Below are 27614 nucleotides of genomic sequence, written 5' to 3'. Positions count from 1 at the left end.
GGACTATCTGCATGCAGATGAGTACAGACTTCATAACTTTTAAAACACGGACCAGACACCATGGCTGATTTTTCAAAGAAAGCATTTCTTCATGCCATATATACCACACTTACTCTTGTGTACCCCATCGCTTGGGCTGTGATTTCTGTCTTCCTTTTTCCCAACATCGTCACACAAATATTTACAGTATGCCATGTCAGGAATGTCTCAATCTCCGCAATGCCATGTCTTAATGCCTTGACTTTCTTTGACTAAATACGCTAATGGAAAATCTTTAATCAACTTTCAGGCCTAAAACAAGCCTTCCATTCCTCAGATTCATAGCAGCATAGTAGTTACATGCTCTGCCAAAAACACTAGACCCAAAAAACTTTAGCACAAACTAGTATCAAAATCCCATTCAAAAATTAGGATGACTAGGGGTTGGGGGCAGTGGGGGTGGGTGTCATGATCTGTTAAAAAAACAAAACCTGAGAAAACTCCAAAAGGCATTCAATAGGCTGTGTGCTAATGAAGTGCGGCTGACTGGTTTCTGTGCGATTGCTCCCAATAACATTCTTTGAGAAAAGCCTTTGAACAAACAAACAAATGTACCTTTCTTGAAGAATAAGTTTGTTTTCCTTCTTCCAGAAGTCTTTGAAGTCAGAACTGAATTCATGCCAAATACTGAAGAAGGAATGTGGGGACACCTCCTTCTCGCCCATTTTTGGTTTCATACAGAAATAGGCTGTCGTTTCCAAAAAGCTGTCGAAGAAAGCAGAAATAGCAAATGCTTCAGTACCTATTGAGGCATTTTTTTTAATTTGACGCTGACATATTATTTAATTATTCTTGGTAGCAGATCTAAAATAAAAGAATATAAAAATATAACAGCTCTGAGCTCTTCATACAGAAGTAGGTACACAATGTAAGATGATTCTTCAGTAAAGTTGGGATCTGGGATTTATCACAGTTTCTAGTTTTGACCAAAGAATTTTCCATTTCAAAAGCTAAAATGAACACGCTGTCTGCAGCCCTGCAAATCCAGATATCCACACCCACCCATATATTGCTTTTCTGTTGTGTTTAAAGCTGTTTTCAAAACACAGAGTCAAAGCCCAAAAAGGACTGTAAATAAACTTCTTCAAGTTCTGTTAGATCTGTGCTACAACACAATAGCTTAGGCTGGAGACTACACAGAAACATTAAAACTCAAACCTGCTTTGTACTAAACAAGAAATGACGCAACAGAAAACTTGGCCAGCAGCAGCTGTGCTAGAAAACAGGTGTCCATTGTGACTCTACCAGAACAATCCAACAATCCCTTCTGAACACAGCAGAAGTAAAGCTCGTGTAGCAAACGCATAAGCTACTCCTCAAGTAAAAACTACTCCTGAAATGCAAAGGTCATATTTCCCACACTGAATGCAGACTGTGACTGCAAAGAAAATGTAGTGTATTTCTGAGTTTGACTGGTTTCTCTTTTATTTCAGGAATGTTACAGGAGGGTACAGAATAATTATTTTTAAAAATATTGCTTGATTAACTATTATTACATTTTGTTTTTCACTTTGCATTTTGTAAATACTGGAGATTTTAAGAATGTTTTCCTGATCTGAAGCTCAACATAGAAGCCACTGGAGAATTGCTTATTTTACAAAAAATTCAATAGAAAACTCTCTCTTGAAATATAATTGTACGTGTTTTTCTCACTGATCTATTATTATTCATTGGCTCCTACAATTTTCTCTGAAGCAATCATCACAGTTTTAATCACTTTAATTATGAGTAAAAATCCAATTCCAGTTAAATGGATGGAAATGTAATTTTAGTCACAGAAGTTATATCTTCATTCATGGATTATGATGGTGACAATAACGTACAAAGATTCAACCATTCAGAGGGTCAATCTCACAAATTCTCCAAGAAAATGTTTATTTTAGTTCTCAAACCCGAATATTCCAGTTCTTTTCCCTAACCTGAAAAACAAGCATCTATATATATTATCATGTTGCTGAATAAAAAAGCCTGCATCTTAAAAATTTAACATCAATTTACCAATCAAATTTTACACCAAATTTTACATTACATTTTTTCTCTTAATTTGCAATTTATTTTTCCATTTGCTGAAGCAAACTGAAGCTGTTGAGTAACAAAGATGTAGCACATAAAAATACAGAAGACAAAAACATCCTTATTTTTTAACCCATGACATCGATACTCAAATGACTCCTCACCTGATTATGCCATTTTTTCAGCTCTCTCAGTTAGCCTACCATGGCACTCTGTTCTGTAACTCAGTGCTTGGCCAATAAACAGAATGCTTTTCTTTCTGGGCTTGGCTCTGTTGTGGTTTTGGCTTGGGTTTTTTTTCAAATTATTTATTAATGAGTAATAGTACTGATTAAAATATTCCATTTTACTTATTTACATTTTCCCCCCAGTTTTATACTGGGGAAGGTATTTATCATCTATCCTCTGATTCCACAGCATCATTCAAAAAGAATATCCCTGACATTGCAGTCAGCTGCACTATGTTTTAAACTTCTTCCTGTTGTCACATATTCCCAACTTTTTGCAAGACTGCAAATATACCAGGGAGATATTTTTTCTCCCGGTCTCTTCCCCCAGAGTTACAGCTCTGTAGCTGGCTAGCAGGGAACTCATATCAAAGGCTCATTTGAATTTTCAGAATGAACTGACAATATTTTTGGAGGAACGTGAGGAATAAAGAACAAGAGAGAAATCTGGAGGCGTCAGCTGAGTCAATGACTTATTTTTGAAGAAGCTGTTTGGAGTTTAATGGAATGAAATCCATTAATGATTTGCAAAACAGAGAAAGACAAAATTTCAAATAAGAAGCCTTGTTTTGAGAAATGTGTCTTCATAACATTTTGCAAATGACAATGATGAGAAAAGAATTTGACAGTGAATGGCCCATCCTAAGTAATGCTTTTATATTTGAGATAATAAAGTCCATGACAGGAAAACATCCCAAGAAACAGGAAGTCAATCAAAATGAAATTCATACCATATAAAAGAATGCTCAGTCAAAAACAATAGATAAACAGCACTAACGTCTGTTAAAGGTGCAAAGACTTCCATTACTCTTCAGTTATTCCAACTATCCTCTGAGAGCAGGAGGAGATAACCAGTGGTTCTTTCTCTGGTGACTGAAAATCTCCCTGAGGACCACTTGTATAACCAGTGCAATCTTACACATTCATACAGCTGTGTCTAACAGCTGTAACATAATTACTAGGTTTATAGAGAGCAGAGAAATGCTCATACAGGTTGCTTGACTCCCTAGCAGTTAGTTTGGGAGGTAAGGAAAATTATCTGTCTGTGAAATGTGAAACAGCAGCAGCATAGCAGGTTGTCATTGTTAGTATGTCACACCTTTCTAATGCCCAGTAACAATGCACAAGACATCAGCTGCAGCACAATAATACTTCAGGGCACAAATCTCTATGGATCAAATAATTTTTTCTATACATGCAGATCAAACAGTCAAGACAGTTACCACACTTTTTCTAACCAGAGAGGTCCACCCTTATTTAGCATTAAAGTCTCTTAGAGTGCATTTAGAAGACATATGGAAACTGCTTGCTATACATTTGATGCTGTCATTTTTATAGTACAAGACAAAATGGCATAATTCACACATGAAAGACAAAGCAAATAAAGCCAATCCAAATGCATCAAATAATAAAACATGGGCAGAAATAAATCCTGTTACCATGGTCTTTAAATACCTGATTTGGAAATGTTTACATATGTCAAACTAGACATATCTCAAGGCTAATTCCAGGAGGGGACATGCATTTTAAATAGAAAGAGAAATTTGGATGACATTGCCATAGCCCCAAGACTAGATACAATCCTCTCAGACTTCAGCCAGGCAGTAAATATCTTAAATATTTCCGGTGCTTTTCTCTGTTGCAAGCCATTCAAATTTTCCTGTTCATTCTTCAGCAGATTTTGAAACAAAATATATGCAAATACTATTGTCACTATTCCTAACTGTGCATCACATAGACATTTTGGATCAAATAAGGGAGCCCAAAAGCCTTTTGTTTCTATACTTAGATTAATTTCTGCATCATACAACCTTGGGAAACTCATCTGACCTCTCTGAATTTCATTTCATCTATCTGAAAAATTAAATATTTATTTTGAAACAAGTATTGCAAAGCTTGTTTAGTGTCCATTTCTCAAGTGAAAAGTTCATACTTATCCATACTCTTTCTGAGAGTCATGAAAAGAATGTGCATTGGAGATCTTGGAGTCATGGAAGAGGGAAGGAAGGGCATGCAACTTAGTTTCAGGGATTAAAGTAGGTAAAGGAGGTCATTGCCTTTGCTTCAAACAGCCTGACTTTTCAAGCATGATTAAAATAAGACAGTATTGTTCACACTACTTTCTTATCCTGACATGGCAAAAGCCAGAATTCTTTAAACAGGTTTCAGACTGGGTTTCATAGCCCTCAAGCTGGCCCCGAAGGAGAATTAAGTAACACCAACTTTCTCAGAACAATGGAAGAGCTGCTTATCTCTGAAAAGTAAGGAAGGAAATAAATAAAGACGGTTAGTTCCTTTTCTTCCTTTCTTATCTTCTAATGTCTTTGGTTTGTGTAATTCAGAAAAATCACTTCAGACTGATGTCTAAACTCACTGCTTACTCAAATGTAGAAATTTGATGAATGAATCACTGGACTTTTATGTGCACTCCCTTGAGTATGAGTCTATGAAAGTGATTCTTCTATTTGGAGGAAAGAAAGGAATGGATGTACTAAAAGCCAAGCCAAATTTAATCATATGAAAAAGAAGAGAAGCTATTCACATTGCAAATGGCTCACTGACAGCAATACTAGCTAATAGATCTGATCCATTAGGAATATTTAAAGAGCAGCTATTGATTATTCAATGTTTTTTCCCCATTCCATTCTGAGAACAACTAGCAAAAAGTTGCAGACAATAATTCAAATTCAAACCTGCTGTCTGGGGTGCATTGGCTGGTTTATAAACATGTACAAAAGCAAATCAACAATACTAAGCAATAGACAGCAGTAGTTTTATCTCAGCATTATTTGATCAGGCTTCCTCGGCTAAACAAATAGCAAAGTAACCATAGGTACAGACACGCCCTGGCTGACCTTCCTGAGAAATGGTGAACGCATGCACAAACACACTTGCATCTGGTTTTCTCATGCAGCAAACTAAATCACCTGAGAGAGTAAAGATTTGCTTCAATGTGGATTTAAAAGCAGAAAGAAGTGTTTCTGTTCTGCACTGTTTAACAGACTACATCTTTTGGTTGAAGTTGCAACATGGATATTCTTTTGGCTTTATAAATCTCTAAGCATCACTTATATACGTTAGTGATTAAGAACAGTTAGTGTAAATGGTGCTAATCTGTTACTTTTGCAAAGCAGTTGTGTAAATCAGGCTGAAACTACTGAAGTACCTTTTAGTTCGATTAAACTCACAGATAAAATTTAGAACTAAGCATAGTCTACCAAAACAAAGAAGGTAAAAGGGAAAGAAAAGCTTGTATGTGCCTCCTACTACTTTCAATTTGGCATGAGTCTTATCTAAAGCCAAATTGAATTGATAGGCACGTAAGCCTGTTCAGAGTGTTGATCTTGAATTGTTAACTACATTTGAAAGATGAGTACAATATCTAAGTAACAGTATTTGCTTCCTGGATGCTAATAATTGATAATAATTGCTAATAATTGTGATAATTGAATCCTCACATTAGTATTTGTTTTGTTTTATAAAGAGACCAAGGCTTTGTATGTATTTTCTAAGTGTATTCAACATCTGAAAGTAATACCAAGAGTTAATATTCAGACAGAATACCAATCAGTCCAACAAGGTCACACAAAATTATGTAAAATAAAAGAGAAACAGCATCCTGGTTATTGAGATAGCACAAGACTGCTAGGAAACTTTATATGCATAGCATCCTATGAAGGCTGTAATTATCTATTGATGTATTTTGCTGAGGGTCCTTTTTTGCACTGTAACTTTGCACCACTTTCTTCACCTATTGGTTTTTTTTAATAAAAAAAAAAGTTTAATTGCCTTTCCTCAGTGCTGTCTCTTGTTTTGCATGATTATAAGTGAGAAAATATAAAAAATAAATACAGGTTCATTCAAGATAAATAGTACTTAAATGCTGGTAAGAAATTTCTTCTTGTCCTTTTACTTTTCCCCCCTTTTTATAAAGGAAGAAAAGTAACTTTCTTATATTAAAAAGAAAGTTGAGATAATATTCCAGCTTAAATTAGCTGCCAGAATCATTAATCTCTTCTTTCATTTGCCAATTCATATTGTGTAACTATGTATTTTGTAATATTGTTCCTTAGAAAACAACGGTCTCAAGAGATTTTTCCTTCCCTCTAAAAAAAACCTGCCAAACATTTGCAATGTTTTGAATCCTAAGTCATCTCCCCCATGTCTAGTCCCTTGCCTCTTATAAATTCATATTAAACAAAAAGTGTTTTATTGCTCCAACCATATGAAAATTAGCAGCTTCAGTAAGAGCAAAGAAATCCCTCTACCTTTGAAGTACCATTTTTTTTCTCCCAACAAAAGCTCAACAGAAAGCATCCAATACGAAGAACAGAAAATTATGTTTTTACAGGCCAGTCTGTCTTGCTCATGAGAATTTTAACACCCTCGCTTCCAATACTAGGAATGCTTTGCAACTTTAATGTTCATCTTCAATGATCAGTATTATTACTTTTACGTAATGATTAGTAACACAAATGCAGAACTTCCATATTTTACACTAATGGCAGCAGACCCTGTAACTGAATACTGTTTCATAGCACAGAGCATACACTATGACATAGACTGTTAAATTCAACAGGTATCAGGACTAAAGCTTTGCACTCAAACATTTTGGGAAAAATAAAATTTTAGGAAGACCAATGATCTCATGGTGTTAACAGTGAATAAACCCTTCACATATCAGATTGCCATTTCAACCTCAATTTAAACTGTTATTCCAGACCCTTCTATTTACTTCCTTCAGTGGGAGAGTATTACTTTAGTCCTGTCTTTCACGAACAAAGGGCCTCTTAACAAAAGGTTGCAAAACAGCAAAATAAAATGGCCATAACTAAACCAAATGATACTTTTGTTAAAAGGTGAATTTGAGCTCTGAGACCTTCAAAATCTCTATTTCTAGAAAATAATTTTATCAGGTCCAGAATAAGATTTATTCGTTGGGTATGATGACATTTGCCTAATCAAGTCTTGTTCCTTATATCTTCTGGAAACAGCAGGCTATCAGGGATCACAGTTGATACTACATTTAAACAGTATTCTGCAAGATTTTCCCTCACTGGTTTAATTATTTTTTCTCCGTATTTTTATTCTCTTTCTCTCTAAAACAATAGGCTCTAACCTGGTCCCTCTGTGTGTTTGGGTTGAGTTTGGGTTGAGTCTGGGTTTTTGCATTACTCTGATGTAAACAAGTGCTCCACTGATATAACAATGCCATCTTTTATCCAAGGTGGCATAGGATTAGGTGCTAAATTTCATCAGGAGGGAGCTATCTTGGCAAACAGAACTTTTCTAACGACAAAAAAACCACAGTGCTGAAAAAGCCATTCTGCTTTTCTGAGTCAGTTTCCAGCTAATTGAAAATCAAAGCTCAGGAAAGGTAGGTTAGAGATATTTTTGCTACCTTCACTAAATCACATGCAAAGCATGTCAGCTACATCTCACCCAGTATCTGGGGTTTATGTGAACCTAAATTCTGCTGTGCATATTTAAAGGTTATGTCTCTATTCAAGAATATTATTCAGAATAAAATATGAATTGAGATAGTACATTAGAAACAGAACTAACTTTATGTCTTTTCCTTGCCTCTGACATCTGTATTCTAACAGGCCACTCTGAGAAGAAAAATAGAAAAAAACCCAAGCATTTTTTAGCGTGACTCTTTGAATGCATTTTTAAGTTGCATATGCTTTTTCCATGTCATTTTAAAATTACAATTTTAACTAATTTCAAACTTTCTCCCAAAATCATGGCTTGAGGTAGTTAAAGTTCTCTAGATGAATTGGTGTCAGCTGCAATCTGCTGTTATCTGAATACTTTGCATAAATGTTTAGGCTCTCTATCTTGGACTTTAATGCTTTTAATTTCATGTTACAGTGGATATCATGCCCATGCTAAGCTGCTCCAGACGTATGGATAGCTCTGTGCTAAACTAGATGTAGGCAATATGAGCATGTGTAAAACAATACCGTGTAATTTTGTGCACTGGAAAGTCAGGCCTAGAAACATATCCAAGAGAAAACTATTTTTCTATCTTAAAAAGACAAACATGTGAGCTTCAGAGATATTAAATAACCCTTGTCTGGTTGAACTTGAAGAAATAATAAGGTGCCGTTAGACGCAGAATACAGTGGTAGAATGAATTTCAACAGCAGTGGTCTGACACAAAAGCTGCTGGCCTCAGTGCTGTAAGAAACTGCTAAAAACCTCATGTTGAAAGCCCATCTTGGCTTCAGATTATTAACACACCTCATCTTCACTGGAGGCCTTCTTGTTGGGGAAGATGAAACAGGAAAGCCTTATAAATATGATTGCCTGACAAAAGATCTGGGGAATATGAAAAATATAAGCGACATCGAAATGAAAGCCGCTTTTGAAATACCAAATCTTAGTTACTGAACAACTGGAAAACAATGGTATGGCCGACTGAAGGTAATCCCCTCTTGATGGAACAATACCCTCTGCTTGCAGGCAGGTCCAAGGGTCAGAGCAGACCCTACTAGCTCAGCAGAAGGGGTCCAAAGAGTAGCTTTTAGAAGTTAAGATGTAACACTCTATGGTAATATAAGAACTCTTATAGGCTGTATGTAAATGCTATAGGATTTGTATCTTGTATTAGATTGGTTAGTGACAATTAGAATATTCAGTACAGAAGATGATTTATTGTATTGTAACCAGGACTTCACCATTCCATTCTATTCTCATCACTTCTTCTTCACTCTCATTCCTCTCGCTCTCTCTCTCTCTTACCCACTTACTCTCTTGCTCTCTTGGGCCTGCTCAGAGCTGCCAGCTGCAGCTCTAAGCAGTGCCCCTGTACCCACACCCTTTGCAATAAACCGCATGTTCCAAGATCTGACTTCAGAGATCTCTCGTCTCCGACCGTCCCGACCGTCCGACCCACCCAAAGTCCCCGCACCTTCTGAGCAACCATTATTACTTAAAGAGGTTATAATTACATTTGGAAGTAGTGCAGAACTGTTGTGCACTAAATACTGTGTTAAAAGCTTGTTATGTTTTTTCAATTTATTGATGACAGCCTCAGCCTTGTAATCTGCCTGCTCCCGTGGTGTGGCTCACTTTTGTAACTGAAATTCATGAAAAGGCAAGGTCAGGGTTATCTAAAAAATCTTAACAATTATATAATGAAAGAACAGTTTTTCTTAAATCTAGAGCAGATTATTTAGATATCTAGATGGAAACCACACACATGCTTTATCAAATGTCAGGTACACACAAGATTAAGAATAAAATTCAGCATAGATTAAATTTTATATATGTGCATTGACAAAAATACCCTCTAAATATAGCATGTGAAATGAATGTACAGGGTTTTTTTTGGCATAATCATAATAATTTCTATTTTGGTGCTCAAGTCAAACTTAGGTTTCAGTTTCTATTCTTTGAAATTTTATTCTTTATAGAATAAAAATGCTTTTATTCTTTATGAAATAAAAATGGTATTAAACACTTGGGTATTATAGAACATCCTAGCATTTTAAATGTTGTCTGATGCAGTTTCACCTTAACGCTTTGTGGTTGCTCTGGAGAGCGTTCTTATTTAATTCAGTGCCCAAGAGCTCTCTCCTTAACATGCATCCACTAATATCATCATAGGTCAGCACAACTATGAATAGAAGAAATCCATCCTTTGCTGAAAACAGAGCTGTTCATGGGGGCTTTCATATTCTTAGAGTCAATTATGACAAAATCCCATGAAAGGAAATTGAAAGACTTCAAAATCTGCCTTGATGAACCGCCAGGTTGGAAAGGTCTTTACTTGGATTTTTCAAATGTTAAGCACTTAAGATTCAACTCTCAAGTTATCCCAATATATCCTCTTCATAGAAATGATGGAAACTTTGTGTAGATGAGTTCAGAAAATGGGCAACATTTTCTACAAGGATTAAGTCTAAATGAAAAGGTGGCAGCCACTGGAATTAACAGAAATATTGTATTAAATAACTGCATCACTCTGGATTTGTGAATCATCAATATTCACATATCCAAGCCAAGCTAGACAAACCATACTCCTTTGACCTAAGAAAATTATCTCATGTCTGGAGGAGCTGGTCCCATCCCTTCCAAGGTTTACATGAAGGCTTCACAGTGTTTCTAGTCTGGGGTGACCACGCCCTAATTGTTTTCTCTAGGGTGAAGCAGGAAGTTTTACCTCCTCCACAGACTGATTAAGGTAGAACTATCAGGCAGCAGCTGAGAGAAGAAGCGGGTGAGGTTATCTCATGAGAAGCCCTCATTTAAGACATAGTACAGAAGGGATCTGGCCCAGTAAAGCTGTTTCTGAACCGGCTTGTCGAAGAAGTCAAGAAACAAGGCAATGAGGCCGAGGAACAAACCGAGGAATAGTAAAGAGACAATGCTTTTTTTCCCTAGTCACCTCATTTCCGTATATGAGAAGCACAGTGGAGTTTCAGCAGTAGGCTGAAGCAAGCCCTATATCGTGGAGGGGCTTGAGGATGGCAGCCTTCCATCAGCTGGAAATTGTTATGGAAGGAATGACCTATATTGTACAGATTATTACTGGATAGTTCCCAGATAAGTTAATACAGCAGTTGTGACCTAATTAAATACCACCCCTGCCGTTCTGCTTTTCCATTTGCATATACATGACAACAGCAACATAATATTGTAATACTTAAAGTAAATCTTAACATACAGCAAGGAAGAAAGGAACAACTCTAGTGGCAAATCAGCACAAGAGAGTAAAAGAGTCACAGTACTTGCAAATGTGAACACTGTACTATGAAGGTCTTAGGAAACAATCTAACCAAACAGCTCAGGTAGACAATGATGAAAGAAAAATCCTGCTGAACACAATCAGAAGCTGATGCAAAATGCAGAGGCACTGGAGCTAATCACACATGCACGCACACAAGCGTTTTACTTCAGCTGCAACAGCTCAAGAGGAATATCTTGAATTTTTGAGGGCTACTCAGTGAAACCACCTGCTGGACATAAACTGGAAGCCAAAAAAGATATGACACATTGAAAGACTTTAATTCATGTATTTTTTTCCCACTAATTTTATTAGCTACCTGATTCTTCTATTTTCTCTTTTTCTAATCCTCAGTTTGATGCCATAGCATTAGTTTTGGGTTGATCAGACCCAAGTTATTTTAACTATATTGTTATCCAGGTGTTAGCTGCTATTTAGCAGTGTAACTGTAGTTGCACCTTAAACTAACGTCCTTTATCTTTTACTGTAAGATCTAAGAATAAATCCTCTACATAAACTTTAGAGTAAGTTGCATAAAACATTAGATTTCTGAATTGTACCCCAGACTGTTAGAAGTTGTATTCCCATTTGTTCATACTAGCAATGAATGCCATTAAATACAAACTAATTTCAAACCAATAAAATAAAATTATTTTCAAAGCAAGTAAGCCAAAATCTTTAAAAGAAAAGATAATGCTCTTACAGGCAAAAAGCAATCATCTAAATAGTTAAGGACTTGTATCATTTGGCAAATATTTTCAGAAAAGGACAAGGACTTCATCTTCCAGGATAAGACCAATTACCCATATTTTAGAAGAGACTTTCTGACATAACTAAATTGCTGGCTAAGTTTCCATTACTGCGTATCTACTGGTCCTGATATTTTGTCAGAGACAGGATACTAAACTAGAATGATCCAAACTGTTTAACAGTCTGTAAGCTTCTTCTATACACATATCCTCTGCTCAGCAAGTATTTACTTTTTGCTGATCCAACTAATGTATATCTACGGTCTGAAATGTATTACCCTTAACAATTCCAGCCTGCATGCTGGGAGCCACACAGTGAGAAAAGAGACATAACAGTGAAGGAACCAACAATAGATGAATGGCCAAAGAGTAGTGAAAGACAGAGTCCCATAGCATATTCTTGCCTTTCAGTTAAAACTTTCCTTCTGTTTTTTGTTGCCTTTTTTTTTTTTTTTTTTTTTAAATACATACCTCTTCCACTAAGCTTTTCACCAGTTTATTTCAATCATTAACTCAATTTTCACTTTAACTTTACAGTTCACTTTTGGAAACAATCCAAAACATTGTGTGGAGGGTAGTGAGGTGGGAAGAACATTTAATGTTTTAAAGGATTACCAGACTTAGGTGCTACATTTCGAGGTGTTGCTTTTCAGCAGTGCCATTGTACCATACTGTCTGCTATTTCTCTAAATGTCATCAACTTGTCAGCTCATAAGCAGGTGTAAACCTTTGTTCCTCCACAAGTCTCACATTCAGTGAAGTCAATGGAAGTCTGCAAAGACTGTTGTGTCAGGAATACTTTTTTTTTTGCAAGCAATTTAAAGGTAAACATTTCTCTTCAAAATTAATGTCGTTTTGTTGCTACAGCAAAAGAAAGCAACAACACATTTCTAACTGGATTATTAAAAGTCCTGAAAACAGAAGAGGTGCCTGGGAGGCTGCACTCAAAAAGCACTTAAAAGCCCAAAAATCACTGGAATGTGCAAGTAATGGAAGCAAATTATAAAACAAACCAAATAAAAATATCCCAATATAGAAAGATGAGCATTTCATACCAAGCCACGCACGTCCTAAATTCCCCAGTTGATACTTACGTCAAAAGGCAAAAAGGCCTCTGTTTGACTTTTTATAAAACAAATATATATTCTCATAATGCTTTGAGATTTGCTAAAGAAAAAATTAAGTTCTAAGATTTTTTTGAATGAGTGATGCACAGAAAGCCAGGACAGCAAGTGGCATTTCTATCTTTCCAGCTCTTGTTAGGCATCAACAGGAAAAACAGGTGAACGGTTTTAAACCACCAGTGTATGGGACTGTTGACTTAGTGACTTATCACTTCAAGCAAGGTTATACTATCTGAAACACTAAAAAAGAAACAAAACGAAACAAAACCCCCAAACTTTAGTAGCATTCTTAAACATTTCTAGCATACATTGTCTTTTACAGGAGTGGAATATAAATTAATTATATGAAATATGAGTAACTGAACAATTTTCAGTGCTGCTGAACTGAATTTAGAATCAAATGCTTCTGAGCAAATGTTAGACTGAGAACAGGAAAAATTGAATATCATCTGACTGTGTCTTGGATATAAAAAACAAACATCTCCAATTAAATTTTTGAATAATTCCCACAGTGTTATTCCAAGAAGACACAAATGTTTGCAGGGAAAGGGGAAGGAAAACACCATCTGTACTATTTCAGTGGAGGAGAGACCAGTGTTACAAGTCTGGATTTATTTGCTTTTTAAAAAGAGGTGAATCTGGAAGCCTTCTAAGCAGACAAGAACTTAATACTGGGTGAGGTATTTTAAGAAAGTAATAAAGTTACATGCTACTCCTCTAGAGCTGTTCAGATAGCAAGACAGAGAATTAGGAATTCCAACTTCACTGAATGCTGTTGCTAGTAATTTCAGTCAGGTTGTTTAGCTATTGGTTCTTCAGAAATGAAGTGCAAGAAGAGGAGTAACTAACTCATTTCTGATTATAAGTCTGCAAAATGGTATTTCTGCTGTTGCTGTTACTTTTCATCCTAGCATGGCAAACGAGGTATCACTTGCCATATTATCTGGACAATAATTTTGTTGCAATCTTGGTTCCTACCTGCTGTGGATGCTATGATAGAAGTCTGTCTCATTCTGAAATTGTATTAAGCATACCTGGAAACAATACTACAATTTTTTTTTCTTGCTGCTTAAGTAAAATCACATCTGAAAAGATGAAAGATATTTAACACTAAGTACATGAAAATACAGAAAAGAGGGAACATATATATAATACAAGTCTTGGGACAGAGGATGTTATTTCAAATAAAAAAAAAAAAAAAGAAGAAAAAAAAAAGGTGCACCGAACTGAGGACTCCTAAAATACAGAAGCATCTCTTTCCCCTCCTCCTCCTCCTCTCTCTTTTCTGTTTTACTTCTTTCACCTCCCCCCAAACGAGTTTTTTTTTTTGCTTTAACTTGACAAGTATTTCACAGTTTCTCAAGCATTTAGCAATGAGGATCTAATTGGAAAGTGCCAGGTTCTTTCTTATTACACTTTATCAATATTGTTAAGGGAATGATGTAATTGTTTGGGGTTTGGTGAAGACATTCCATGTCACTTCAGTGTTAATACCAGGCTGGAGCCTTCCTTGTCTGCCTGCGTAAGCTAGATAAACATAGACCTGTGTGCTTTCTTCTCATCTCAGGATACTTACTCAGAGAGATCTTGGAACATATGCCTATTGCGAGCTAAACATTTCACTTTTCATTTTATCCATGTGCCAGAAATCCATTCCTTGGATAAACACTTTACATACTGACACTCTCAAAGTCACTAAACACGATAAATAAAGAGAGAATACATCATTTCAAAACTGATTAAACATTTTCTCACTTGTGACAAATGAACAGCTATACACTGTATGGAGTCCCTGGAGCAGACATTCCATTTGCTTTGTCTTCATTTTGTGTGTAAGATTAACTTTCCATTTCAGCTCATCTATTGCACAACTGAGCTTTTTTAAAATACACATTGCTGCATTTCCCCCAAATCATTATTCATTTCAGAAACATTTTTTTGTTATTGTTGCAAGAGCTTTTCTTTTGGGCTTTTGTATTCTAATGGAGAGAAACTAACAAAGAAAATAATAATAGTAATAATAATTTTTTAAAAATCTTAGTTTTTAATGAAAGCTAAAGAAATGCTTCCATGCAGTAGACCTGAACTTACACATGGGCTGAAGTCATCCACTTCAACAAGGAAAATCCAAGCACATTAATCACATTAACTTTGCTCCATCTAATCCATCACTTTCCTTTGCACTACTTGCTCGTCTCGTTATCCTATGCACTGCTATCTACCTATGATTAGTCAAATGCAACTAATCTTTTATTTAGCTTCTTAAGCTCTCATCTTCTTTTTCACCCAAACCTGCCAAAAAGGATCCCAAGCATTTTATTTCCAAGCTAAATTAAAAATTTTAGTGAAATAATTACACATAATACTAAAACTATAGATGAAGTTGTCTTCAGTGTTTTAACAAATACCACTAATCTGATCAAGAGTTTCAGTGGGAAGGTGGAGGGAAGAAAGAAAATAATATCTAGTAACCTAGATATTAGTAAATGTGGTCCTAGCATAATTCCTTGTCTTCCATGAAAGATTATGTCTGCGAGTATCCTTGCGAGATATTCACAGTAAGGAGGAGCAATGAAGCAGAATTTTCTTCTTTGACAAACTGTGTAAAAGGAGCTGCTACACTCAATATAGGGGGAGAAGAAAGAATTAGGACAAGTCAGAAGAAGCAGACAAAGTTGAATGACAATCCAGGGAGCAGTTTACTTTCTTCCCCCTTTATGCTAATTAAACCAATAGGAAGTTTTCTATGATGGTTCCAGTCTTGTCAGGGAAAAAGATTAGAATGGAAAATGAATTAGACACCAAAAAATAGTGATAAATCACAAGATTTCTGAACAGATTGCTGATTCTACTGTCATTAGATTCCTGTCACCTTTGGAGTAGTGTTCTAATCCATTTTCCACAGGAAAAACATTTTCCTTAAAAGAGCAGTCAGAGATCACAAAAATCTCCTAACAGCACCATCTTCTCTCAAAATTTTATTGTGAAGGAAAATTTTAAAGATAAGAATTATGTAACCGAACAGTTAAACAAACCTAAGAAATGTCAGGAATGCCTTTCATATACTTGAGCAAGAGGTGTGATACTAAGCCACAGCAATACCCTGAGATTAGCTCAGCTGGTTAGTGCATGGTGCTAATAGCACCAACATTGTGGGTTTGATCCCTGTATGGGCCATTCATTTAAGAGTTGGACTCGATGACCCTTGTGGGTCCCTCCCAGCTCAGAATATTCTGTAATTCTATCATGAAACTTAAGGGAATCTACTCAAAGCAGCTGTCTGTGATTCTCTTACACTTCCTTTGTTGCATTTTTTCCCACCATGATTCCACACCACTGATGTGCCACTCAAGGAGCTACCATCTCTGTACAAGTAAGAAGGGAGGTTCTTGTGGCACTCACTCCTCTGGGCTTCTTTTTCAGCTACTATCTTTAGTACACTGCCCAAGAGAATAGAGAGAGAATGTGGTGTTGTACCAGGAAAGATGTCAACCGCCCTGTGGCAATACTGCAGGTAGCAAATTCGGGCACTGAGATCATAGAATGGCTAACAAACCATAGTAAAAACTAGTAGAAAAAACCCCATAGTAGTAACATTTATAGTGATATCTTCTACAGGAATCCTACTGAGAGACTTCATAATTCTGGGAATATATAATGGATATATTCACTAGTATGTATTAAGTGATAGTTGTAGCTAGTACAAAAAGAAAATGCTATTTTTAGCAAAGGATAAACAAATGCAGACTGTGAGTTTCACTAAACCTGGGCTATAAATGCTGTGCACCATATTTCGATCTCTTGCTGGGACAGATAAAAATCTGTCCCATTTAAACACTGCTGCTGGAGAACTCTTCCAAAAAATCAGACCAAACCACGTGTGGTGCAAATGCAGTGAGGTTCCCAGTTTTGGAAATTGTCTCAACTGCACACATCTGTGATGAAATTTAATGAGGTATTTTGCCTTTTGCCACAAAAAGAATTTGAAGATCTATTAGCAATTCTACAAAGGAAGTCACATTTAACTATACATACCATTAGTTTATTAAAAGAAAGGTTTTAATTCTTTTTTATAAAATGGACATTTTATAAGCAGAAGAAACGGTGCCTAATGAATAATATTTGTTTGGGGAATGCTAAATATCTCTCAAATCACCACGATTCTTGTGTAGTATGAACAGTTTTCCTCAGTCCAAATGGTACATTCTGAATTTATTTTTACATAAGATTAATGCATTTTCTGAAAGACAGGAGTAATGTACAATATTTCTTTATAGAATTTCAATCTTTCTTCATTGTCAAATTAAAATTGAAAATAACTAAATATCACTTCATTTTCTGAGTGCATTTCTATCAATATTCAAAAATACAGTAATACTGGTTATCAACAACTGCTACAAAACCATATTTTTCAAAGAAAGGTTTTACTGCATTGCTCTTTCTTACCTTTTATGTGCTTCTGTCAGTGACTTCTCTTCATTTTCTTGGTCTATTTTGGCTGTAAAAATACAATCGAATAATTAGCAACAAGGTGAAAAATAGAGATGTTTCCAGATAATTTTAAGTATGTAATGTGTAAAATATATTGAAACGACCTGAGGATATACTCATGTGGATCAATTCTGAAAGAAAAACACCAACCAACTCCCCATTCAACAAACAACCACAAAACAAAACTGCACAAATTTTGATAACCTTATTAAAAAGAAATCCAAAACCACAACCACAAAAAGAAATCAACACAAAACTCAAAGACTTGAAAATTAAAAAACAAAAAAAATCTTGCAGTAATATAAACAACAACCAAGTCATGAAATTGACTTAAAACCAGATTTTAAATAATGATTCCAAAAACTTAAATAATATGGGAACTTGTCTACCAAGAGGAGGAAAGGCTGAGTAAAGAGCAGGAAAGATTCAGCCTTATAGCTTTTCTACAAGTTGCTTGACAAATGAAAACTCTTCCCGCTCCCTGTACACACATCCATTAGTGAAGTACTAGAACTGTAGCAGGCACATATTGAAAACATGACTGGTTTTATATGAAAGATATTATCATTTGGTGATCATGTGAGGGAAATTACAAATAAGAAACTTTCACTCCCACACATTGGTGAAAAAATTATCTATTTGCCACATGTTCTCTCATAATTTTTTTGTGCACATTTCAGTTAACTTACATCAGTGAAAGAATACTTAATAAAAAATCTACAAGAACGTGCACATTAACTTAGGCATCACCAATGTGCAAAGCAATTACCAATCTGCTCTGTGCATGTGCTTAGGTGAAATTTATATTTATGCAGTCATTCAGGTAGCACAACTTAAATCTCATTTAAGATCTGCATGCTTTAGCAGAAAGCTCTTTTAAGTTGGTGCTTGATTCCCTTTTCAGTCTGCTAGACTTCTCGCCTGTTAAGTTGCATGTAGAATTTTAGGATTCCCAAGAGTCAGTAGCTTTTGGAACATGCAAAAGCTCTTAACTTCCGGGTAACAAATGTCAGTAGTATAAAATTCATGTAGAAATGTAAAAAAGAAGAAACGTTTAAGCTATTTTTTATTCCACTTTCCCTACATAGCTCTATAATAATAATTCATTAAAATTATTTTTATACATCATAGATACAGTGCCTTTGAAAAAGAAAATCTTGATTTTAAATTTGTCAAAAAAGAGCAAATCAGTGGCTTAATTAGGATACAAAGATAATTGCTGTTTTTCTGTTACAATGTTTCAATCAACAGCAATTTACAAACATGCACTCAAATGGGCGTGTGAAATCTGTAGCAAAGGTATACAAATGGACTTTCCTTATACTTTCCCCAGTCACAACAATGACCAGAGCTTTGTCTAGGGCTGCAAATGCTTTTTATTAGTAGCAATGTAGTCTGCTGAGTAGGGTGACCAGTGCCCGGATATTTGCAGCGGAAAAAATTGTATTTAGTAATCATTACTTGGGCTCCACCATTGTTATCCTGAAAGCAAAAAAAAATCCCAGCAAACCACAGAAAACTCAAGGCAGAGATGGGTAAATGCTCTCAAGGAAACTGAAGAGCACGTGAATCCTGCCTGATTACAGGTTTCAATACTGACTTGAAACATGGCCCAGATTCTTCAAAAGGTTTGCGAGGGCTCACAACCCTTTTGAGTGAAGTTGAGCCCAGTGCTGAGTGAATTTGGGCTGACTTGAAGTTTTTCTTGAAAGCCTTGCATCACTTTGGATAAGAAACCAGGTGAAATGTTGCAGGTTTTAGAGATTTTCATTAATACTTTTTTTTTCTTCATATTTCAGTCCTGAAAGTGAAGGTATTACCAGTAAAAACATATTGTTCAAAAGAGAAGAAGCTGTGCACAAACTCTCTGAATGAAATGAGACCAAATATCTAATTCTGCATTAACACAATCCCTAAGTATCTGTGAATACAACTCTTAAAAGAAATAATTCTATTACTGAAAAATGCAATTTGGACTTCTTTCACTGAAGCAATGCTTAGAAACAGAGGCTAGCATCTTCCATCCTATGACAGTCTTGTATACACATATCGCATTCTTAGGATAGAAATTTTTTTATCATTCCAGGATTGGTGGGATGGAATATCATTAGACCTGCCTTGTTTTAGGTCCTTTCTTGTTTACTTCAACTGTTCTGCACATGTTTACAAACAATTATTTACACACCAATAATGGAACAAATATTCCACAATTTATTTTTCAAAAGAGTGTAAGCATAACATATTATCCTAAGCTTATTGAAGCATGTCAGAATCTCCCCATTCTGGCACAAGTTTCCTTTCAATTAAAAAAGAAAGTTATTGTGGTCCAGAGAAGAAGAAAAACAAATTAAAGCAAAACAAAACCAAATTATTTTTGGTATATATACTTTCAATAAATTCATAGAGAATTGGTATCACACAATGAAAAGAAACTCTAGAAACCCTGAATGGCAGAGATGCATGTAATAGCACTTTTTTTTTCTAATTTTTTTTTTTTAATATGTTCTAATAAGTACATATGCATAAGGCAGCTACTATTCCCACAGAGAGAGATTTCATCCTGCATCAAATCACCTCTTGGTATTAAACAGAGTCTTGCAAGGAAAAGAATTTTCTCTGAAGAAGAATTTCCTTGTAGTTTGTTCCAAATGTGATGATATTTTTAAACATTTCGCATGCTATCAAAAAATGTTATTCAGGTGAAAATCTAATTTCAAGCCTTTTGCATTATCATTTTTCTAGACAGAAAAGGTTAAAGACATTATGAAAACAATTCTGATTCCACAAGACCACAGGTGGGACCAGTGAAAGAGAAAATATGGTATATACACTCAGAGATCTGTCCCTGTCCAAAGAAAATAATCAGATGACTGCTTTTGCAGTAGTATACAGTAAACATCCAAGAGCTATGGAAAATGGCTAGTTGAAGACATCCAGTGAAATTTAATCAGTCAGGGAAGAAAGCCTCCTGTTATAAAAGTGACAGAGTTCTTATTATCACTTGGATGCAATGGAATAACTTGTAGACACTGAAACAGCTGGAGACTGTTATAACTTCTGGAATGGGCCACTAATATTACCTCCTGATATTAGTGATTATAGGTACTTTGCCCTGTACTAATCACCCCACTGGTAAACTGCTTCCAATTTAGCTTTCCTCTTTGAGTAGGGAAAGAAAAAAAATGTAGTTATGGTGGATCCAGTTGAAGGTGCATTATACTTGATCATTTCACTCAATATAATGCATCTTTATTATCACTTCTTCCTCCAAAGCAGTTCATCACAGGTGTAAAAACAGTGCATGAAAGGCACCAGTTTGGCTTCTTCATTCTTGGCATATATCCATTAAGTGCCAAATGCCAGCTAAAAGATGTCCAGCTTGGGAGAACATTCAGGGCAGAATAGTGTACTTCCTGTTACAAAAAAACCACCTACAACAGGTGAAATAATAAAAAAAAGAATATCCATGCCCATTCCACAGCAATCATAACATATCAATGGTCAATATTAGAAGAATTAGATAAATCCAGGGATATCATGGCAGCTGACCATATCTGAGCACACTCTTCTGCCACTGCAATTACTCTCTATCTTCAAGAAATAAGATTATTTCAGAAATATTATTTGATTTCCTTTGAAAAACATTAAAAGAAATCTTGTAGTCATGCAGTATCCATATCTGCTTTCATATCTATTTAGAATCCACTAGCTAATGTGGCAGTGACTGCTTGCAGGTTTTCTGACAGATGTAGGAATTTCTGCTCTTGGGTTAGTTTTATTTCCCAAATATTCCATATTTTATTGGCTCATCATCTTTTCTAAGACCCCCAGCTAAGAACTTTTCTTGATTCTTGACACCAATTTGCTGAAGTACCTCCAAATACACTGTTCCAAATCTATTAAAGACTATATCATACCAGGAAATACTAACCCCACTATTTTGTGTAATGCACCACTCACCAAAGGTAACACTTAGTTTTATATGTCAGCCTTCATACACTCTATATATTGTCGGGCTTTACATGCAACTTTCATAATCCTGAAGGCAAAGATATTCTGAAAAATCTACTTTAAATAATGTAATTGGAAAATAACCTAAGGTCATATTGAAAAACATGGCCATCTCAAAACCCACAGCATTTTGGAGTCAAAGTGACCTCACACAGAGCAAAGTTACTTTATCAATGATTTACAACATGTACTGATTTAGTTATATTTTCCCTTTTTCATTTGAAAGCATCTTTAATGCCTTCTTGTTGGATGACATTCCACTGTTTGCCTGCTTTTTCCATTAAGATACCTTCAGATTATTTAAAGTTGGTCTCCTTTTAGAGCAAGGTCTATACTTCCTAAACACTTTATATATTTGGTCAAAATTCAAGTACATTCCTTCCTCCCTACATCATTGCTTACCAAGCATGAGGACTGTACTATATCCAAGGCTCTTTTATCAATTCTTATAACTATAGGACATATATATTTCTTCAAAAATTACTCATCAGATGTTCTAATTTCTATTCTATCACTTTTAAAAAAATTTGATTCAATTTACTGCTTGATGTTTCATAATTGGGACATAAAACTTGATTTCATGCATCTCAAAATGAGCTTTCAAACAAGATCTCACAAATTAAGTATAATTAACTGAATTTTCAATTTTTCTGTCCTTATCAGCATATATCCACATTCCAGAATGATGTAAACACATGAAACAATGGCATGTTCTTCCAATTCTTTTTGATTAGAGTCCTGCAAATGTTACTTATAAACTTCTACAAAGGAACATATATGAACAACCATACTAAAGTGACCTATGCATTTATGAAAAATCTGATGTATCTCGCCAAATTGAATGTGAGAAATAGACACAGGAATTTTAGAAAATGCTGGTCTTCAGCAGAACAGTATAATTCACTTTTCTCTAAATAGTCTTTTTTTTTTTTAAGAAGCCTAGAAGATGAAATTAAATTAAAAGGGGTTCAAAGGCAAGGATATAAACCATTGATTGACCACAAATTGTCCCCTCTGACCTCAGTGGATCATTCTGGATGTGTTATACTAAGTTCTCTGCGGAAATGAAGCCGTGCTGTACGCAAAGACAACTGCCAAGTATCCTTTCATTTTCAGGCCAATAAACTTACTCTACTAGTCTCCTCCAAATTTAACCACTATACCTTGTGCATTAAATCTGACTTTAAAAAAAGCTAATAACATGAATATATCTTCTTTCTATGGGTACAGACTATTTTCCGTGTGGACAGATATTGCAAATAACATCTGTTGTTTCTATTATCAGCTGTTGCAACTTCTTGTTTGAAAGTGTGATATTTCACTCTATCATCTCTTCCACAGGACTAAAAAAAATCTAAAGAGAAATATTTCTTACAACTAACTGGGAACTTGAAGACATACAACACCTGTTTTAGACTGGGATTATGGTGCTCCTTTTTTATATACACATTATTAAAAAGCAGCAAAATTTATAGAAAAAAACCTATTAATAGTATTTTTACAAACCCTTCTTGCAGATTTATGAGGATCTTTAAAGAAGACATATTTTCTTTCACACTGGTGATGAACAAATAGTAGCTGGGGCTTTGAAAATATACCATGTATCTCCAATGGCAGAGCCACAAATTCAAAAAAAGTCCCAACAAAACAAACTAAAAACCAAATTGAGGGAAAAACATTCTTAAAAAGTTTATGGAACCTCAGGCAGTTCACCTGTCACGTCTGTCCTAGCTCCTAGCTTGAGGACCTGAGGTGCCTGAAAAAGGCCACAAGGATACCTTCTGTAGGTATCTCAAGCACATGACTAGGACAGAAAGAAAATGGATATAGAGAAAATATTGGATGAACTACCACAAGCAACAGCATGCAGTTACTCTGCTATTATTAGGGTCTAAGGTCCAAGTTAACAAGAGCTCTGTCAGTGTTTCTGAGAAAATTTCCCTATTGTCCTTGGTAGTATATATACTTTTAAATACCCTCAGAAAACACCAACACTTAGAGAAATTTTTTTTTGGCAGTTAGCATACTATTGAAGACTGTGTTTTGAAAAACCTTGAAACACCAAAGCAGAATAGCAAATACACCAGAATCAATAGAAAGCTCTTGAGGAAAGTCTCTTTCTTCCCCTCCCCCTTTATCTCCGCTCCCTTTTAGACTTCTGAATTTGTTTTGCGTCAATTTTTGGATTTTGTTGTTGTTTGTTCTCTTTGCATGTTTTATTTAATAGGATTAGTGTGGTTAAGGGCATGAGTGGCACTAGGAAGAACTAAGCCATTTTAGATGGACACTATGAAAAAAGAAGTGGCTTTTGGGGAAGACTGTGAAGAAAAGTTAGATGATCATTAGTTTTTAAATGATGACAGGGGCTTGTGCTTGGTGGCTTTCTAAAAAAAACCAAAATCCATAAACCTCAAGCTTAGAATTAAATATGAAGTATGCAAGGGATTTGATGAGAAAAATAGACTCAAAGCTAGCAACTAATAAGAATTATCAATGCCCTTTACGTGTAAATGTACTAGATAAGCATAGCCACAAAACAAGTTGACCCATTGGTGCCGATTCAGAACGTATTCCAAGTAGACCTTGTAAGTCTACTCAAAGTACATTCAAACACCCTGCCAGAGCTTTTGTTCCACCAGAACTTCTTGTTGTTTGTGGTACGATCTTGATCCAGTGATTACTGTCTGTAGTCACCGTCTGGCCCCAATCCCTGTTGCAATTTAAGCTATTTCTGCTGAACCAGTTTCAAAGGGCTATGAGTAAGGAGATGCACGAAATTGCCATCCCTTCTGATCTCCTGAACTCTCTTAAGGGAATATCACATCTTCTCAGGTAATTGAATACAGGAATGCATCTGAGTAATCTCAGATGGAAGGCAACAAGAATCCTTTCATCTTGTCTACATCCTAAATCTTTTTACTTTTTTCCTCTCTTTATTTAAAGTGTTAACTAGTATTTGTTTATAATTAGCTATGAATGTGCTTTCCAGTAACTTTCAAGTGGAGCCAGTTGTTTTTTTCTTTTTTTTTGACAGATACAAAGCCTTTTCAATGACTCATTAGAGCTGTGTTGCTATAGTTTTGAGAATTTCTATTTACACTGAACAAAGATCCAAGTACATTTGGATGGCTTGTTATTGGGTACATTAATGCTAAGAAAGCTTTACAAGAGAATACAGCAGGATTTCTTCTGGGAATCCTAGCAAGAGTTTTACATCCTTCTGTACTTCCTACGACAAATTCATAAAAGGTTTTCAGCATGAAGAATACCTGTACCCCCTCCCCCATTTTCTAAGATTTTTATGCCTACAGGTAAGAGAACATTGAAATAGAATATTTAAATTTAGAAATTCAGGCCCCAGTTTCTTGAAGATAACTTGGGATAGAGCATCCAATCTGCTGAACATTTTCCTGATTATGTTGTTTCTTTTTTCCAAAACCTATGATCAGTTAAACACATAAACACTTATATAGATTCCAACCAATTATACTTCCTTATGACTAGACCGTCACACAACAGGAATGAAAATTATGTGCTAGCTCCATAGATTATGAGCAAGATTTCTGGAAGCACAACTTAAAACCTCAGTGAATAAGCAAGGACAGAAACTTGAACTTCCTTAAAAGTTAAAAAATTTTAAAATTAAGAAGACTATAAAAGGAGATTTACTTTTCAGATTAATATTATATTAATAATAAAACCAAAAAAATTAATCTCAAGTTCTATCTGAGACGTGTCTCAAGAAGCAAACTTCCTCCACATTTTGCTATTTGTGTTCTCTTTTACTCCATCAGGCAGCAGTTTGGTAATAGGATAATTATTTTTGCTTCAGTATTCATCAGCAAGTGGTCTATCCACACTGCCAAAGTTGCAGAAGGCAAAGGCAAGGACTGAGAGAATGAAGAAGGAAAAGATTGGGTTTGAGACTGAGGAACATGAAGGTACTCACATTCATGGGACCTGATGAGATGCATCCATATCTGAGGAAGTGGCTAAGCCACCATCCATCATATTTGAGACCTTGTGTCACATTCACAGAAGTACAATGCATTGTATTTCGTGTGCAGCTTTGAGCTCCTCACTCGATGTTCCCTGCTACTGATCTTAAATCCAACACTGCTGAAAGGTCTCAGTCAGGCCAGGACTAGGCAGGAAACAGATGTGAAGCTGGACAGCATACCTATGACTAAATATATGTTTTTGGGTACAATAAAGATACAGCAAGAGAATTCAGGCCTGATTTAAAAGGAAGGCTGTTCATCTGTAAGCCTGGACTCCACAGTGCTGAAGAACATATGCCATTGTGATTACGGCTTATGAAGGACCTAAGTGCTCTTAAGCTTTAATGTCCTCTTATTTTTCGTTCTCCATCCCAAGAACTATGTCATAAAAGGAATCTCATTTGATTACATTTTTACTAGAGAAGGGATTTAAAATGTGAATTATTTTCTGCCCTCCCCTGTCCACAATGTTTTTGGTGTTTTTTTTCAGAGGGCATTTTTTTCAGAGTATTTCGAGTTGGATGACTTATATCATGCTATTGTGATACTCATACATTGTTCTGTCCTGATGTGATGACAAAATACGTTTTTTAACTCTACCACACCTGTGCTGTCTGAAACCACTGCGATGCCTACAAAAATGATTAGATGAGATCCTGTGCCAAAGGCACAAAACAGCTGACAGCCCCAGTCTAAAAGTTTGGTCTTTCATGGACTTTCATGGAGCAAGGGAGGCTAATTCAGTGAAGCCTGTCTAGTGTTGCAAATGCAATACTATCTGAATTAGGATTATTATGTAAAATTGCACACCAATGGAGGTGCTGACATCTGAAGTAAGGATAAGTTTATATCGCACTGACGTTAAACTATTTATCAGCATTAAGATGTCAGTGTGAGATTAAAAAAATACTTTTAGGACTCAAAGAACAAGTTTTAAAAGCTCCTTCAATAATTCAACAAAAAGAATACTAACAGAAAAATTTAAACATTCATTAAATTAAATTGCTTAAGTTGAATTCCTGCATCTTTTGTTCTAGTGGGTTTATGCTTCTTGCCCTTCAGATTTCTCCAAAATTTTCTTCTCAAAGGAAAAAAAATTTTTTTTAGATCTTAGTAATGAGTATATTTTGGTAATCATAATAATATTGAAAGTCAGTGTCTCCACATAAATTACTAATATCCAACCTCTTAATGTTCTGTGCAATTTTTTCAAATAAAAACAAAAAAAACATTCATTCATATATCTTCCTAATCATGTTTCAGTCATATTTTCCTCAAATTATTTTTAGAAAAATTATTAAGTACTGCTATGATCTCCTTTATATTAATCAAATTTTAAGAGCAATATTTAAAGAAAATGGAATCTGCAAAATCAATCATTCTGGGTTAGAAAATGCCAGAATTAAGATTACCCTAGCAGCACTCATTTCACAATCATCTACAACACTTCTGGAGCCAGGAACTTAACCCAGACATCCAAGATGCAGTCTGATGCTGCAGTCTCATTCACAATCCATCATTTGATGATGCACAGCCTTTTGCTGCTTGACCTAAAAGAACAAGTCATGACCAACTATCTGGTTGCAGCGATAAATAGAACTCACTGTAATTTATACACTCATTTACTAACAGTTTGGAAACCAGGTTCCTGAATGCTCTTCCAGGCAAAAGGAGGAGATGGTTACAGACAGTTCAACCAAAAGGACAATTTTAGCATCTTTGTTCTGTAAGATCATGAGGATGTGACTAGAATTTAGGTCTGGAGAAGAGTCTATATTCTTGGGTCCAGCAGAACAAAATCCGGTGCTGGTATTCACTTACAATAGCAAAATGGCAAAATTTTTCAAAGTAAGACTAGAAGGAACCAAAGATTGAAGGGTTACGCTGTGGTCCCAAACTTAAAATTACACTGGAATAATCCTCATTGCTTTTAGATGAAATAGTGAAAAATCAGAAATTTTTGTTTTTATTTCTGCAAACAATGCCTGTATTTGTCCCATGGAATACTGTTCTTTCTAAAGTCTAAAACTAATTATATTGGCTTGGTTTCTGAATATGATGACAGATGATTTGTTCAGATTTGAAGTCCGCAACGTTTTCACAATTTATAGAATCTCAGTGGAAAAGCTGTGATTTCAACATACTGAATCTTCCTACTTCCCAAACAAATCTTACTGTTCTGAGGGAGTGATGACTGCTGCCTCCTGCCATAAGTTTCCTGCTTT

At 35.5% G+C, this 27614-nt stretch overlaps 1 protein-coding gene across 5 annotated transcripts in view; it reads right to left on the bottom strand.

The window, feature by feature from the left end:
- FMN2 (formin 2) overlaps nt 1-27614 on the bottom strand; it is a 166759-nt gene that overhangs the window by 14120 nt on the left and 125025 nt on the right. For all 5 annotated transcript variants that reach the window (XM_010398951.4, XM_039569096.1, XM_010398968.4 and 2 more), the window contains 2 exons: nt 17333-17384; nt 595-744 (listed from right to left, as the gene is read on the bottom strand). In XM_010398951.4, coding sequence (XP_010397253.3) covers nt 595-744; nt 17333-17384 — 202 coding nt within the window. The remainder of the gene's footprint in view (nt 1-594; nt 745-17332; nt 17385-27614) is intronic.

The sequence above is a fragment of the Corvus cornix genome, chromosome 3 (assembly GCF_000738735.6).
Source record: "Corvus cornix cornix isolate S_Up_H32 chromosome 3, ASM73873v5, whole genome shotgun sequence".
Classification (NCBI taxonomy): Eukaryota; Metazoa; Chordata; class Aves; order Passeriformes; family Corvidae; genus Corvus; species Corvus cornix.
Note: the sequence above shows the minus strand (reverse complement) of the source record. Positions and strands in the feature narration are given on the sequence as shown.